Source organism: Rhamphochromis longiceps, linkage group LG20, assembly GCF_057381845.1.
Source record: "Rhamphochromis longiceps isolate RC_006_pf linkage group LG20, R_longiceps_female_GT1.1, whole genome shotgun sequence".
Lineage (NCBI taxonomy): Eukaryota > Metazoa > Chordata > Actinopteri > Cichliformes > Cichlidae > Rhamphochromis > Rhamphochromis longiceps.
In genome coordinates, this window is record NC_140576.1 from 8,993,045 (window position 1) to 9,010,000 (window position 16,956).

Genomic DNA, 16,956 nt, shown 5'->3' on the forward strand with positions numbered 1-16,956 from the left:
TATTTAGAGTGAATATGTATCTCAATTTTAAAGAATAATAGACCTAAATGACTTAAGGGTCTATCTAACTTAAGAGAAACCTATTATTTGAAGTGCTTCAGGCATTTTAACGCAATTAAAAACTCACTTAGAATACTTCTATCCCTAACTTCAAGTCTCACTTTAGATTACACATGCATAAAATTGAAGATTAACATGCAAAACTGAGTTACTTCGAGACAAATATACTGCAGCACCTCTTCCAAGTGTATCTTCTTCAAATCTGTTGTAAGATTTAGATGCCCTCAGTTGCCTGTATGTATGTGTGAGTCTCTGCGTGTGAATAACAAATAAAGAGGGCAAGTACTGCATCGGTCACCGCTGATATAAACAAAGTAGGAAGAGTATGATTTAGAACATGTTTCTTTTTATTTACAAATTTCAAAAAACAAAAAAAATGATGTAATCCAAAGTCATACACATTGTCCACACAACAAGCTTTGACTGGAGCCAATCCTCAAAGACAGCAGATTTAATCTTCACCTCGGCTAAAATGGAATTCAGACAGTCGGCTCTGCTTGCCCGACCACCTTGATTTGTATAAATAAATATGTAAATTCAAGTAGAAAGCTGTGAAACTAAAGAGCAGTCAGTCTGCGCAGCAAACGCTGAGCTGACAACCAAACAGTTCAACACTGAGGAAAACTTGCTGTTTTGCCATCACAGGGGTGATGACACGCCTGGACAATTCTGGTGATATGGTAATACAGCACAGAAAAGGGGAGAAGCACTTGATATTGTTTTTTTTTAATTGTTGTTGTTTTGCTTTGTTTTTCCAGATGATAAGTGGGCTGGGCTGCCTCGGTTTCTGACCCATTACTTGTGATTGAGATAGCATGCACATAAATGGCTCATTTAGCTCAGATTCAATACTAAAATTTGCATCTATATTATCTGAGCGCAGATAAATAGGAAATGATTTCAACACTGTGCAGTCGTTGAATATCCCTGGTGACAGTTTTTTGGTTTTTCATATTAAACGGCTGATCAGTTATTAGATATGATTTTAACTCTATGCTATCCTGGATAGTAATGTGCTTAATAACACATTGGTTGGTCCACATCAAAGTTCTGCACAGTTTCACATGTGTTGGGTCAGACTGGCTTATCATTAGTTCTTAAAAAACAAAAACTGTAGTAACAATACTAATATGACTGTAAAAATCTTACAAACAAGATAGTGATGAAACAAATGAAACCAAAAAGACATTGTAAAAAAATAAAAATACAAATGAATAAATATACACCGTCATAAATAAATAAATTTGGTAAATTCAAACATTGTAGAGAGCAAAAATGAAACACAAGTAAACTTACAGTTTCAGTATGGAGAACAAACACATGGAAGAGGGAGAAAAGGACAGGTAATGCTGAGTCTTAACTTGACGTTGTTTTATCTTTAACAAAAGAGCTAGTGGTTTTTAAAGCTCTTCCTGCAGCTGTTTAGGCCGAGGGGGGTCAGCTGGAACAGCAGATTGATGGTTTACATCTAGAACCGGACTGATATGGGATTTTTAGAACCGATGCCGATATTGGTACCGATATTGTTTACTGATACATCGGATTTGAGGATTTAAAAATCTCATATATCAGCCGATATTTTTTTCCTTTCACGCACAGAAAACAAACAGATTTCCCTAAGATTTTTTATTTATAGCTATTTATGAGTCTTGACCAACATCCAACCCTGCAGTTTAAAAATAACATTGTTTTATTGTCACAAGTAGCGGATTGCTCTTTTTTGCTCTACCCAACAATCATCTGATCTGCTAGTAGTTCCAAACACGTGTTAGCTGCGAGTGCAGACTGTCCTCTGGTGGATGCAACCCCCACCCCAAAATCTCTTATTTGAATTTTCCATTCACCATCTATTATAAATGCCAAAACTGAAATATTGGCAAAAAATTAATATCGGCTGATATACACAATATATAGGTCGGACTCCATTTATAGCAAATTTAAAGGGGAAATTGGTCACACTATGAAGATTTTCTAGCTTCCACCCAGTCAAACACAGATTTGTATCTTTTTACAGTGTAAAAATGGATATGTACTTCTCAACTGTAGCTGTGAGCATGCTGTAGAGAGAGTGTGTTTCTGCAAAGGATTGTTTTTATTTTTTTATCTGCTCTGCATTATTTGGTCTCTTAAGACACAATCCTCTTTGATGGAGGTTTCAGATGTGCCATTTCCTTCTTTTTCCTTTTGGCAAAGCTACATCATCTCTCCCTAAAAAAAAGGTTTGGTTTCACATTGACCTCTGTTCACGAACCGAGATGAAACAGAGAAAGAAAAAGGAAAAACAGCAGAGCAGAGGTGAAATCTCTCTCAAAACATGTTACCAAACCGAGTAACATGAATCTAAATTTTTTCTTTTCTTTTTTAATGATTCCTTTTGCAACCCTTAAAAACACAACAAGCAGTTACAAACACAGTAATAACACGAGCGTTCCTCTGGGGTTGTACAAATACATATATAGGCTTGAGTGAGTGTTTTGCATCGTTTTTCACTAGGCTACAGTAAGACTGTGGGTGAGATTCAGAGAGCCATGGCGACTGTCTGTCTCTCTTTACCTCGCCTCTCTCACAGTTAACATTCAGAAAGATGGAGGCAAAAAGGCATTTTCTGTTGGTTGTTTCTCCGCTACAAGGAGGACACCTCACTGGGACACAGTTTATTTTTTTTCCTCATTTTCACCTGGCTGTTGTTTTTTTTAGGCAATCAGAGATTACATAAATAGAAAAAACACGCACAAAAAGAAGAAAAACAAATCTTCCCACATCTGATGCCTAAAGAGAAGGAGTCTTTTCAAAAAGGCCCGGTGTAAAGGCATTTGATTAAGCGTACATTCTTTCATTAGTTTTTAAAGTTTCAGTGAATATCCTTAACCTCATCCTCAAAGCACAACTGTTTCTTCAGTATTTCAATATGATCTCACATCTGTTGTGTGTTCTTTCAAGAACAAAAATCCTACAATACACCTGTCCTGGCAGTGAGTTATTATTACGTTCTGTCAAAAACGCTCTCTAAAACTTCTGTGTGATCTTGTAACCGTTGCGTTTGCCGTTTTAAGAAGTGTTCAGTAGCAACAAGTGATGGACGATACCACTTCAGTTATGAAATAAACTGTGCTACCAGCTAATGTAATAGCAAAACCTGTTTCACAAGCAACTCCAGCTCCTCTTTTTAATTAGCGGAAAGCAAAAGTCTTGACACTTAGCAAAGCTGCAGAGCTAGTATCTCTAAAAGTCAACAGTATAACTAGTGGCCGCTTGTGGTCACTATAGGCCCATACTCAGCAGTACTCAGTCCAGTGATAAGCATCTTAATGCCGGCATTGGACAAAAAAAAAAAAAAGAACAGTTTTTTTTGGAAGCTCAAAATCTTCAAACTTTTATTTTCTCCATCCCTTTGGAGGGTTTTTAAGCCTTTATCAGGATTCTTCTTCTGATATTCAGCATCACGATTATCTCTCTCTGTCCAGTCACTGTTAAATCCCCATTCAGACCATTTCTTCAAGGCAAGTAGAGATGTTCAGGAGAAACACTTCAGCAGGGCCTCAGATCTCAACACCTTAAATGTCTGTCATTTTTTCCTCATTTCATTTAATTTAATTTCATCTTGGCCTCTTGGAAACCTGCATCCTGGCAAATGGGCTGCCATTCTTTTATGGTGACTATTACAATTTCTGAAAGCATTCTCACAAAAGGACATCATTCTTTTGTCACTGTCCCCTCACCTCAATTACATCATCTTCATCTGAGCTGCTGATGCTGCTGACATTCCCGCTGTTCACCAGCACCGGGCCTCGCTGACCCTCGGACCGAGCTGAGGGGGAGAAGGAAGAAGGGGAAGATGAGGAGGAGCTGGATGCAGCAGTAGGAGGGTATTGGGACAAGAAACTGGCTCCAGCTGGGCCGGGAGTAGCAGCTGGGCCCGACACCCCTCCTGGGAGCATTGAGCTGGTGTAGAGGCTCGCCAGAGATGGACTATACGACAGAGGGAAGCCTGGTGGGAGCATCCCAGCCATGCCTGGCATGTTGGAGCTCAGCATGAATGGTGGCAAGGCTCCTGAAAGTGAACTGGCAGCTTTGACTGATGGAGAGGATGATGATGTTGAGGAGGAAGATGAGACGGTGGGAGCGGTGGTTGTCATCAGTGATGAGGAAGGAGAGGAAGTGGGAACAGTGCCGGCTCCGCCCATGTTCCACCCATGCCGATCTGGGTACATGTAACTGGCGTCACTCAGCTGAGTGTGGGGGGGCTGGAAGTAATGCGAGCCTGCCCCCATGAAAAGCGGATGCCCCAGTGAACCACCCAGCATGCCAGAGTTTAGACCCATAGGGGGGAGCCCATAGCCCCCAGTGAAGGGGAAGCCCTGCGAGGCCACAGGGGCTGAGGAGTGCTTGCCGGCAGAAGGCTGCTTACTGGCCCGCTCATCCAAGGATGGGGTGGAGGCTTTGCGCTTGGAGCCCGTTCTCAGATCTTGGGCGGCAGTGGCATCCATGTTGGGCTGAATGACATTAGTCACAGAGGCATCATGGTGGCTCAGATTTCCACTTAATAACCCACTCCCACCGCTGCCATTGGTCTGAACCAGTTTGGTTGAGGGCAGGCTGCTCACGCTGCTCTCTGGCAGATGAACAGCAGAGCCTGCTGACCCACCAGCTCCTGCGCCGCCCGTATAGCGCTGCAACTCATTAATGATCTCCGGGCTGTCGGGGGAAAGAGGGCGGGGCACAGTCTTGGGTGACAGGCAACCGTTACTGACATGGGTGGGAACCTCTGGAGGGGGTGCTTGCAAATCTGAGGGGAAAAGAATTGGATTTAAGCTTTACAAGAATTCAAGCCTCAGTTTACTGAAAGAATACAATAAAGTCATTAATATCAGTGTGCTACATCTCTGACATGGTACGTAAATACAGTAACTAGGGTTACATGCTTTCAGAGGTGTTATTGTAAGGGAATCATCCTACCTTTGGGTGGTGCTGTTGAACTCTCCTCCACCGACTTGGCCTTATTAGCTGCTCTGATGGCAAAGATTCGGCCATCAGATGTCCTGATGTAAGTCCCTATGAAAGCCACAGGTAAACAAAACCGTTATTAGAATTAAATGAAAACATTTCATTATTACATCTTTTTACCCGACTAACTCGACAAATACCAAAAGTTTTTTTAAATAATCTCTTCAATAATAACAAAAAACAAACAAAAAACAGCTGGAACAAGGACACGTTCACACAATTATCTGCATTTTGTGACCACCGCACAAAAGAACTGACATGTATAACAAAGCGGTATTGTACCTTTAGTGCCCCTGATGACATGGATACTCTCTCCAGCGGTGATCCTGGCCTGGACATCTGTGGAGTTGTTGGTGCCTGGAATCACTATGTCTATAAAGAGATAAAGAAAGACAATCAGAGTTTAAGGCCATAAAGAAATAGTAATCTTTAGTACTGACAGAAAGAATAGGGATAAAATGGAGTGCATGGAGAATCTGCTTACCAGTGGTGGTGACAATTTTCTGTACAAACACGCCAGCTTTCTGCAGGCAGTTGACAGGGAAGCCTCCGAGGCTGCATTTAGAAGAGTCATTGCCTGGGGCAGAGCTTGCAGATGCCTGGCGGGGCATCATAGAGACTGGAGTTGACTGGACTGGCCTGACACTGGCCACTGGCTTCTCTTCAGTGCTAGTGGGAGGACGCCTGAATAGACAGAGATTTTCTGTTTTTTACTCTTGATTTATGACTTGTCTTTATTTTTTTGAAGGAGGGTTTACTTGATAAATGCTCAACCTTTTAAAATGATTATGAGACAAGTGATACGAACTGGATTTACGGTAGCTTGTTAGCATACATACTGGGATTGTAGATGTCAATTACTAACCAGTTTCTCTGGCTAAAGGCAGGGATGTTGGTAAGGCTCTGATCACTGGCAGGGTAATAGTGAGCGTAGGAAGGGCGGGTGTATGGCACCGAGGCCCTCTTTTCAGCCTCGTAGCCCTTCTTTGCTGCTTTCTTCTCTGCATTGCTCAGCTTCAGCTCCCTGCGGTCTATCAGCAAGGACTCGTGGGGGAATGGTTGCTAGAAAGGAGGAGGTTGAAAGCTGATCAGTGTTCTGCTCCAAGTTTGCACGATTACCTCACTTATGATGACCTCATCCTATACATTTATATTTTTTCCAGCTTATACCAATTCAATTTAATAAAATTCATGAGAACGCCAATTGGAAGATTCTCTGCTTTTTAAAGCGAGCCACAAAAAGGGGTGTAATTATGTGATGACTCATCACGTCTTAATCTCCAGAACCTCACAAGCTGTTTAAAATAGTGTTATAAATGTAAAACAAAGCTTCACTGTAACTCCTTGGCATACTTCCCATAGTTCCAAAAATGGATTTTAGTTGGCAACTATGGACACACTTGGACATGTCATCCTGCTGTAATGACAGCTAGGGGCTTATTCAATTAGCAGAGAACTCTAAAACATAAACAAGCTTACTTAAGGAGACTTCTGTCTGTAGAAAACAAGTTTTTATCTTCATCAAATCGTAGTGAACAATGGAAAAAATACACAATGGAGTGCAGGAGCGTCTATGCTCTATTTGTAATCGCCTCTAGAGGGCGTATGGGGACAATATGTTTCCTCATACCTTTGTAATCAGGTGGGGATTGAGGTGCAGGGCCTTCTTGAGGATGCTCTCCATTCTGTCGTTGGGCTGCAGATGGATGCTAGATGAGTCTGGTTCCTCCTCCACAAAATGAAGAAGAGACTCAACTTCTCTCCTGGTGAAGGTCAGCACGGGGTTCAGGTCATCCACAACGCGGTCTGATTGACAGAAAGGAAAAAAAAAGCAGAAGAACTAAGACATTGAGGTAAAATTGTTTGGAAAAAGATTCATCTAAGGAAAAAAAATGTAGACAGAAATGGCCACATTTGAATGGCCTCGATGTATTCGTCTCACCAGACAAAGCTTACAGCAAACACTTGAGACACTTCAGTGTCAGACGAGAGCCTCTTGGCAGAAGAGCTCTGACTTTACCTCAGAGCTTATTATTTAGTTTTAGGGGTTCTGCTCGCACAGAGGAACCTACACTTGGGGTTTTCAGTGAATTTCAACACTGACAGATGTTTGAAGGGAGTGAAATTTCCATGAAGTGAGGATGATGGAGGTTGAATACAATCTCCACGTCTTATAATTTTTCCTTATTTTTTCCCTTTCCTCCTCCTTTTTTTTAAAATTTGAGTTATTTCTGGTTAAAAATACAGGAAAATGTCTGTGACAAATGCTCCTGTATGCAATGCATTTTTAAGTAACTAAAACGTTACCACGCACATATTTTAGGAGAGGTTATTTGACTGCAGCTCCGTTGGAACTCTCTGCAGCGCTTTTTCACATGTTTCCGACTCACCAGACATGCCCTGTTTGGAGATCTGGCGGTCGTAGATCTTCTTCTCCAGCGTAAAGTCGCACACCAGCCTGTAGATGTGGCACGGCTTCCTCTGCCCATAGCGGTAGACACGGCACACGGCCTGGGCGTCGTGGCACGGGTTCCAGGAGGCGTCAAAAACCACCACGCGGTTTGCCCCGATCAGGTTCACACCTAGACAACCAGCCCTGGCAGGAACAGACGGGACAGCAGTAAGCTGATTACTCCTTTTAAGATTTATGACCTATAATATTGATATAATTAGTGTGGAGAGCGTGTTACCTGGTTGACAGCAGAAAAACCCATGCGGAGGTGTTGGAGGGGTCATTGAACTGGTTTATCAGTCGCTCTCTCTCTGAGGCAGTTGTGCTTCCATCCAGTCCTTCAAAATATCACACGGCAACTCATATCTAAGAGGTTCTCATGTTCTTTAAGTTTTATATTCTTGTAGCTCTTCTCTTCCTGTTTTTCTCTGAATTTATACCGCTTGCTTGCTTGTTTCACAGTACAGTGAAACTTTACCCTTCAATATTTGAATCCCCATATGCTATTATATGGACTGTACAGATAAAGTACCATGTATATAGAGACAAGTTACAGCTGAGGATTCATATTATTAGAGCTCAACTAACCAGTTAAAATAAAACATTAACTGTAATTTGATCTTGGATGACAGATCTTTATAAATATCTGTGGATCATTCTTATCAATTACGACACATGAACCCCACAAATAGAACAGCTGTAAATGAAAACACTGGCTTGCAGAAAAATGATAAATCAACATATAGGTATTATTTAAAGAAATCGAAAACACCAGCAGGTGGCAGCACTCATGGCAAGTCAATGAGAGTGGCAGCACCCAAAGCATTGCAGTCAGTTCCCCCAAAGAGAACAGACTCATCAGTTCAGCATAATTAGCGGCTCGGTTTAGCATATTACATAGAGCGCTGTTTCGCACCTCCGAAACCTCATGATTACTTACGATAGTAGTTGAGGTTGCGGACCCAGTTTTGATTGGGTCTGTCTCTGCTGGGCACATTGGGTGATGGAGGCACTGGTCTCTTAGCCAAAAAATCCTCGATCACGGTCAGCGTGGACAAACTCTGACTGCAAGAAGGCAGACGGACGGACGGGGGATAAGAAATCTGATCCATGAGGTGCACGAGTGTAAGTAATGGAATGCAAAATTGTTGAAAAGTAAAGATTTTTATTACTTTTTCTTTCGAATCAAAAATCTGCATCCTAGCACTTTTTACATCTTTTACCTGAAGACGAGGAGTTTGTCTCCCTTTCTGACACTCTCCTCTATCAGTTGGAACAGCAGAACCATCTTTGCAGAGTTCTCCAGGATGCCAGGCTTGTAGTCAGTCATGATGTCCTTTGCCTGTCCGCGTGAGAAGACAGACTGTAAAAACTGCTTGCAGACCAGCTTCAGAGGTTTTTCCTATATAAGCAGTTTCACTGATTTTGAAAAAGTGAGGTTACAGATGGGAACTATGGGCCAGTTTTCTCACATCTGAACACAGCATGGACTATTTAAAATTTCAGTACCAACATTTGTTAACTTTGATTGGATCGCACTTTTCTAATAGTCTTCCAACGTACCCATTCATATGTGATGACCTGATTGGCTTTCTCCTGCAGCTGGTTAAGGCTCAGGCCACCGACGGGGTTAGGGTTGTCCAGGTTCTTGGGCTTTTGATTGGTTGGTGCCGGACATCGTCCTGTAGAGGTGATGTCATCAAGGTCTAAATCCTGGTCGCTTGCCAGGTTTTCCTTCTGCAGAGCCTCGTACAGGACATCTGGATGGTTCCAAATCTGAAGAATAACGCAAATTTATATTTAAAAAAACTATATATAAATGTCATTATCGTCACCAGTGAAACAAAGTTTCTGAAGAGATCCAGACACACGCTCGCACTCCTCACCTTGCAGCAGACGCAAAACGCTTTGAGCGGGTTGAGGCTGAGCCAGCCCGTGTTTCCTGCCTCTCTGAAGCGGTTCATGAACTCTGTGTAGAGGGCCCTCTGCAGGGGAGACAGACGCACCAGAATCACATGCTCCTCCTTAGAAGGCAGCTGGTCCTTCAGGACATCGTGGCCTCGTCTGGATTAAAGACAAATTACAATCAATATTCGCAAAAACCTCACTGAGCTTTTCTTTTATGGACAATGACAGTGACCCTTACCTCTGTACAAAGCCCTCCAGCAGGCTGTGCAGGACGTGGCTCCTGTACCTCATCAGCTGGATGTCCTGAGGTGTGCTGTCCACACACTGGCCGTTCAGAATGGGACGCTCGAACATGTTGCTGAACTCCTGCCGCGTACCTGAAATGTGCACAGGGTGTAAAAGCTGCAGTGTTGACATTAACTGCTAATGCTCGTCTGCTGAAACGAGGCACAGGTTGCTCCGTACCTAGAAAATCGGGCCGGACAAAGTCGACCATGCACCAGTATTCAATCAGGTTGTTCTGGAGCGGGTAACCGGTGAGGACCACACGGCGTCTGGTTCGGATGTTCTTTAGAGCCTGCGACGTGCTGGCGTGGCAGTTCTTGATGCGATGTCCTTCGTCGCAGATTACCACGTCTGGACCGGGCCGAGCCAAAGCTTTCTCGATACCTACAGAGAACAAGTGGGGATATTTTTAATCTAATTTGCAATTCTGATTGTTCTTGCGCTGTAATCTGAAACTTCTAGTCTTTGCATTTCTCCCATTTTTACTTCACGTCCTGTCCTTCCTGTCCTGCAACCTCTATCATCATCCCCAGTCTCTCCAACCTTTAAGTAGCTCCTGCTGCCTGTCCTCTTCATCCAAGTCGATGACGACAGGTCCCGCTGCTTTCTTGCTCTTCTTTTTCCTTCCAGCCACGAAGCTCTTCTTCAGTGACAAAAGGCGATACATCTCGTAGCCCATCAGCAGCACGCCCCCATCCCGAGCCCAGTCCTCCACCACCTTTGCCCTGGCTGTAGTATTCCTGGATATCACCAGAAGATATCAGGTTGGTTACTGCTTGTGTTTCTCAAAGGTAAGACAATGAAATATATTTTTGCCTGGCAGCAATCCACAAAGTAAAAGTGTTTTCCTAAAAAGATAACATTCATTACAGTTCAATAAAAAAAAGAAGAAAAAAAAGAGAAAGAAAGCTGGAGGCATGTTTTCCTTTGAGTGATGAGCTTAAATGTGATTCGAAGCACCTTTAAGTGAAACCTATGAAAAAGTGTGAGATGTATGACTAAAGGCGAAGAAAATGAGTCAAAGAAGGGAGGAAATCCTGTAATAATATCCGATTATCTTATATTAAATAAATATTTTCAGACATTCACATACGCGTGAGAATCAGAAAATCTTTTCCAGCAGAAATCCAGCAGCTGTTGGGAGGGAAGATACTAGAGAGACGGGAGAAAGGACGGGCCAGACGGGGATTAAGCTCACAGGCCGACCAGAGGGTCAGCTTAGTCTTTTTGGTTTTTTTAAAGGCAGATAAATGAAACACTTCCTGACTGCTTTGACCCTGCTGTCTGTGTGAGGAGGAGAGAACCTGCAGGATTTTTATTGTTTTTGGTTCTTCCTCGATGATTACATAACATTTAATCAATTTGAATTCTGTCTAGTGTGATAGAGCAAAACAACAAAGACGTGGTTGTTTTTAAGCGCCCAATCTTAAAAAGGATTAGGTTAAAAAAAAAGAAAAAGAAGTGTGTTTGTTACTCACTTGTGTTCATCGTTGAGAATGTGAACCTTAAAGGTACGTGGTGTCACCACTGCAGGATCAGGATCTGGAGGTAAAGCCTCAGGGGGCGGGACCCAGGTGTTGAACTCTGACAGCCAGTTCTGCAGCGTGTTCACCTGGAACAACAAAAAATATATACATTTTAAAAAATCACCAAACCCTCTTATAGCTTATCATCTAATTTCTATAAGAATTCTGTTCACGTCATAAGAGTGACAGCTCAGAAACCTCACTCCAAACAAAGGCAACAAGCGTGTTGCCTTCCAGCTTCACAAGTCCAGCAAATGTGTTCCGTTTTTTGTGTTTCATTTTCCCTTTTGATGCAAAATCATTTTAAGATAATAGAACTCAAGGATAAATACGATCAATAATTCATGCAAGCGTGAGCTGCAGAACATCTTAACATTATTTATTAACATGCCCTTTTCTCTGAGTTTCTCTTCACATCAACTTTTACACACACTTTCTTTCTATCGATCGAAAGCTCGCAGGCAAAACGTGTCCCTGCACTTATTCTATTATTCATCTATTCACTTATATCTTTTGATTTAATCCACTTAGATTTTTCTCTTCTTCCATATATCTGAGCATTTATTGATTCCTTCTCCGTTCTACTACACCAAGATCAAACCCGCGGGTTCTTACAGGTACGATGGCGAGCACGGTGTGAGCCTGGGTGCGTCTGAAGAGGACGTCGATGAAGGAGATGACCTGCAGCGTTTTTCCCAGGCCCATGCTGTGTGCCAGGATACAGCCGAATCCACTGCTGCTGCTGAAGCGCTCCACCGACTCCACCAGGTTATTGTACAGAAAACGGATTCCCCCAATCTGAGAAGGAGGAAGAGGCAGCATAAGAAAAGCAGAGAGAGTGAAACTCCGGGGTCAGGATTTATGGGGCTTTACAAAATTGACATCAAAGGACTTTTTAAACACAATGAATAAATTCTCCTTTTTTTTGGATTTTTCAAAAAGTTACACTAGGTGCTGCTACATTAGTACCTGATGAGGTTTCACTGCTCTGGCCAGCTGAGGCGACAGGAAGATGTCTTCCTCTGTAGTCGGATGGTTCAGGTTGACCAGCACCCTCCCCTGGGCGTCCGGCTGGTTGAGGGTATCGTTGATGTGGGCGTCGCTCGGCTCGCTTTCTTCTTCCTCAGCTGTAGACTCGCTAACGTGGACGATGGAGTCGTCCTCGCCAGAGCTCAGATCTATGACGTCTGCACAGGCCGGAGAGAGTACACAAACACTTGCATATAAAAAATTTTCATCATTTTTTTGGGGGTGGAGGAGAAATTGCAAACTGGAGAAGTTATTAATTATGTAAAATTGGTAATTCTACTAGGTTAAATGATAAACACTTTAAGAATCGGTGCATTTCATGCTGTTTTCGTGGTGAGCAGGGCTGTTTCGCTTTTGAGACACACAGAATGAGAGACTGTGAATAAACAGGCCCAGCGGCCCAAGTGCCAAAGATTGAGAAATCTTGCAGCAGCTATTCCAATGAAAACAAGCCCTCCTTCTTTTTAATGGCCTTCATACATTCATGTCAAGTAACAGGGGTCACTGGTCGCATCTTGTATGACGCTGCTTCAAACGCGAAGGTTATGTGCGTGCGCGTTTGGAAATGGAACGACCGAAATCCATATCTGATAAAAAAAGGAATTCAACGTCAGCGGTATCAAGTGGTTAAAGTTACACAAGCTGGCAGCCTGTGAGGGCACAATGGGAAGAGGTGGTGTGTGTCAGTATGTTAGTGTGTGTGCGCGCGCGCGCGAGAGAGAGAGAGAGGGAGAGAGAGCTTATATAACTGCAGTGAATGGCTGGTTATACAAGTAGGATTAGAGTGGAGGGGGAGACTGGTTATGCAACCCAAACTAGAAATGTCACTGTGCCACTGTGGTGAAAGTGTGTGTGTTTGTTATGTGAGTGTGTTCTGGCTCATAACCAGGATTAGCCGGCTTTATTGCTCCACAGACCCACTCTGATCTGCCCCCACACACACACACAGACCCACACTTTCCCCTTTCATCTCCCTTCCCCTCTCCCCCTTACATTTGCCTTTTTTCCTCTTTGCTTTTGTCTTTCTCAGCTTTCACATCTACATATTAACCGTCTCTGTTTATCACGGCCATCTCTCTCACCCTCCCATCCTCATTTGTTTGTGTTGCAGGTATGTGTGTCTACGGTTTGCCTTCATCTTCTGGCCCCGACACTGAAATATATGTGTTTATACCAAACTGTGTGCGTGTGTGTTTATCCTTGAGTGGCTTTCTGAATGTTTGTGACTGTGTGAGGGTGTGAGAGAGTGCGCACTTGGGCAATAAGGGAACAGTACATGATGTACTCTCTGAAGGTTCTAAATATTCTGATGCACATGGCAGCTAATCTACGAAAACACCCTGCAATTTATAACTCACACACGCACACACAGACACACAACCTTTACAGGAAGCAGGGAGAATTTTGACCTCAGTTTAAATTGGTGCTGTAAGACTTTTAGTAATTAAGTTTAAATGTTTTTACAAAATCCTCCCTTGAAGGATTCTTTTCTTTTCTTTTTTTTAATCACAAGTAAAGTAATCAGCAAGTTTTCATTTGAAATAATGGGACGCTTCCTTTCCAGCGGCTCTACTGAGGCAGCTGCGAGAGCGAAACTAGAGCTGCAGTCACAAAACAGAACCCATACGACTTCCTGTAGTTTACAGACGTGATGTTGAACATAAATGCTGATTTCTGTTCATCTCTGCAGATGAATGGACACCTAAATATGTGCTGACTTGTGGTTTTTGGAGTAAAAACCTCATTCGATATTCAAGTTCAGGCTGTCTTTCAAATCTTCCTTTTTTTTTTCTTCTGGAAATTCAATCTGTCGGGTCTTTTACTGCGTCAGCTTTCCAGACCCCTGGGCTTAGAAAGCATTTTGAAACAGAGTGTGTAATTTAATAAACGCATGCCTGTCATGAGGCTATTGAGGCTGGTTTGCTTAATCTTTAAAAGGCTGATGAGATGTGAGGTTTCCACCAGACAACGTCAAACTGCTACAGTTGCGAGATATTTCCTTTTGATGGGTCAGTGTGCCCCCCCCCCCCACACACACACCCCCCTCTTTACGGTCAAGCTTGAACTTTAACATTATGTTGTGTAAAGAAAAAGAGAAGGTGCACACTGTGGATCTACTGTTTCTCAACACCGACTGTAGTAAAATGTTTTATGACTTTATGATTTTGCATTGTGCAGCCTTCAGTACCTTCAGTACCAAGAAATCCAACAGTAGGACAGACACTGTGATGTAACTGCTACATGTTTGAGTAGAACAGATGAGTCACTTTTACATAAGTCATGACAGCAATTGTGCAACGCCTGATAGCATAAACGGACAATACTTCATTCTGCACTAATAAGGCAAACCAATTAAATAACCCAAAGAGGAAGTCTGCAGCCTGCCACAGCTGAAACTGAGAGCCTGGAGAAGCTGCCAGTCCTTAAAGTGAGATTGATCCTGGAAGTTTTAAAGACCTAACATGGTTTTGAGCTTATAACCAGATGGCTTAAACTTAAAATCCAAGTTTCTGCAAGTTGAATCTGCCCTCAAACCTCTGTTAAACGTGATGAGGAATGAATGGGAAAAGAAATACACTAAAATCCTGAATGTCCCGAAAAACGAAAAGTTGCTGCACACTGTGGTGTTTGGGCTTTGTAACAATAAGGATTCTGCTTTTTAAAGGTTTTGTCCAGTTAGGCGACCGTCCCCTCTACGATTATTCCATGATACATGTAAAATACACCCTGAGATTACAAGAAAAGGGTCAGTACTCCAAGTCTTTGTCCACAAAATGCAAACTGTGTTTAGTTTTTTTAAAAAAATATACCTCACATTTTTTTTTAACACAAGCATTTTTGAATACTTCTTCTAAAGACTGAAAAGGAAATATGCTGACTGAAAGAAACCTCAAGTATTCCCTTGAAATGTAAAACAACAACAGCGTGCAATAACACAGCTAAGTAATGACTCTTCAGTCATAAAACGCACAAAAAAGGGACGTTGGAACCAGACAAACATCTTGTTTCTGTTAGTTTTTTTCTGTCTGCTTTGAGAAACATCTGATTTCAAGTGATGTCCTTTGACAATAAGAATAAAAGCTCTTGTTCAAACTGAACTGAGCTGCTGGTTTAAGTTGGTCTAAAACACTTGGCATTACTTTTTTTTTTTTTGCCTTCCTCTGTCTGTGTCTCTTACCTGTTTTGTGTGTGTGTTGTGGGCTAACAGAGGCGGGTATGTTAGCCTTGCTGTCGTCTTCACTGATGCCCGTGCTGCCCGAGTCCACACAGATCACCTCCCGTCTGCTCGAGTTCACTTCTTGCTGAGATGCTGCTGACGTTGCCGATGACGACGCATGCGTTGTCACATCGCCTGGAGAAAAGGTTACGTAGGTGACGTTAGTATTGGAAGAAGATTTGGGGACAAATGAGGGATGAAAAGAGAAAAAAAACAGCTGTGAGATGATCAAAAAGAAAGCAAAATCGAGTCGTTTTTTCTGAACCTGGATACAAACTTGAAATTGCAGTTTGTTGTACAGTTTAGACAGTTACTGTCTGATGGAGCAGCGAGTTTGCATGTTTGTGCACACACTCTCACCAGTTGTGTATTCGGGCAGCAGTGGTATGGGGAAATCCTGTTGTCCTTGCTGCTCCAGACGGCGCCTTCTCTCCAGCTCCTCCTGCTGGGCCGCTTTGGTCACTGCCTCCAACTGATGCTCCTTCAGTAACTTCCTGCGCAAACACAGCAACAAATCGGTTTGCTTTTATTCTAGTTTTAGAATTTCACAAACTGTAACCATACAGTTTGCACTGTGCACGTGTTCGATTGCTGATGAATCATTCTTCTCACACTGGAATACTCGCAGGGGCTTAATTATGATAGTCACATCATTACTTTCTTTAAAGCTACATTAGTCAGCGTTTAATAATAAATTGGAACCAAGAGAGTTGCGCACTGTGAAATGTGTGACTCAGCGAAAAAGCCACAAAGAATTATCAAAGACTTTTTAAATGCTTTGTTTTGCTTTGGAGGAAAAATTACTGCCATTACTCCTAGGCTCATTCGAAGAACCCCACTTGTTTTGTGTCCTCATGTTGAAGGACAACCTGATTTACACTACCTGCTAGAACAACATGGGAAAGTTAGCTTGATTTCTTCAGTCTGTTCTTTTTCTAGGATGGAATGATTGGACAGCATACATAATGTGGCCGTCTTTATTAAATTAGTTAAATGTCCCTCGACCAGACCCTTTTGGTAGCTTTCAGCAAGTATGACAAGAATACTTCTGGCTTAATATTTGAGCACTCTTGGTAGATTTAAAATGCGTTAATTTAAATTGGTTTCCTGGAACAGACCCAGCTTTTATGTGTAGTCCACAAATTTTCAATAGGGAATGCCATTCTAATGTAATGACTGATTACATTACAGTCAGTCATTAAACAGACCAAAACCAGGTTTGATTTGTGTTTGGGATCATTGTCAAGTTGTAAAACCCAACTGTATCCAAGTTTCAACCATTTAGCGGTTGATCTGCTTCCACTATGTGCAACGTACCAGTACCACTGGCAGTAAAACAGCTCCAGAGCATGATGGTACCGCCACCATGCATGACAGCTGGGACAGAGTTCTCAGGTTTGACCTTTACTCTTGTCATTTTGGCCAAACCGGTCCTTTTTTGTCCGATCTGACCACAAAACCTCTCCCTGGAAGAG

At 42.5% G+C, this 16,956-nt stretch overlaps 1 protein-coding gene across 3 annotated transcripts in view; it reads right to left on the minus strand.

The window, feature by feature from the left end:
- Positions 1-384: 384 nt before the first annotated feature.
- LOC146644927 (helicase ARIP4-like) overlaps positions 385-16,956 on the minus strand; it is an 82,818-nt gene continuing 66,246 nt past the window's right edge. For all 3 annotated transcript variants that reach the window (XM_085395008.1, XM_085395010.1, XM_085395009.1), the window contains 20 exons: positions 15,842-15,975; positions 15,443-15,616; positions 12,205-12,422; positions 11,851-12,033; positions 11,188-11,321; positions 10,253-10,449; positions 9,890-10,093; positions 9,663-9,801; positions 9,403-9,580; positions 9,080-9,292; positions 8,740-8,858; positions 8,457-8,581; positions 7,755-7,854; positions 7,455-7,660; positions 6,695-6,870; positions 5,930-6,126; positions 5,549-5,748; positions 5,347-5,436; positions 5,017-5,112; positions 385-4,846 (listed from right to left, as the gene is read on the minus strand). In XM_085395008.1, coding sequence (XP_085251134.1) covers positions 3,765-4,846; positions 5,017-5,112; positions 5,347-5,436; positions 5,549-5,748; positions 5,930-6,126; positions 6,695-6,870; positions 7,455-7,660; positions 7,755-7,854; positions 8,457-8,581; positions 8,740-8,858; positions 9,080-9,292; positions 9,403-9,580; positions 9,663-9,801; positions 9,890-10,093; positions 10,253-10,449; positions 11,188-11,321; positions 11,851-12,033; positions 12,205-12,422; positions 15,443-15,616; positions 15,842-15,975 — 4,165 coding nt within the window. In that variant the 3' untranslated portion in view covers positions 385-3,764. The remainder of the gene's footprint in view (positions 4,847-5,016; positions 5,113-5,346; positions 5,437-5,548; positions 5,749-5,929; positions 6,127-6,694; positions 6,871-7,454; positions 7,661-7,754; positions 7,855-8,456; positions 8,582-8,739; positions 8,859-9,079; positions 9,293-9,402; positions 9,581-9,662; positions 9,802-9,889; positions 10,094-10,252; positions 10,450-11,187; positions 11,322-11,850; positions 12,034-12,204; positions 12,423-15,442; positions 15,617-15,841; positions 15,976-16,956) is intronic.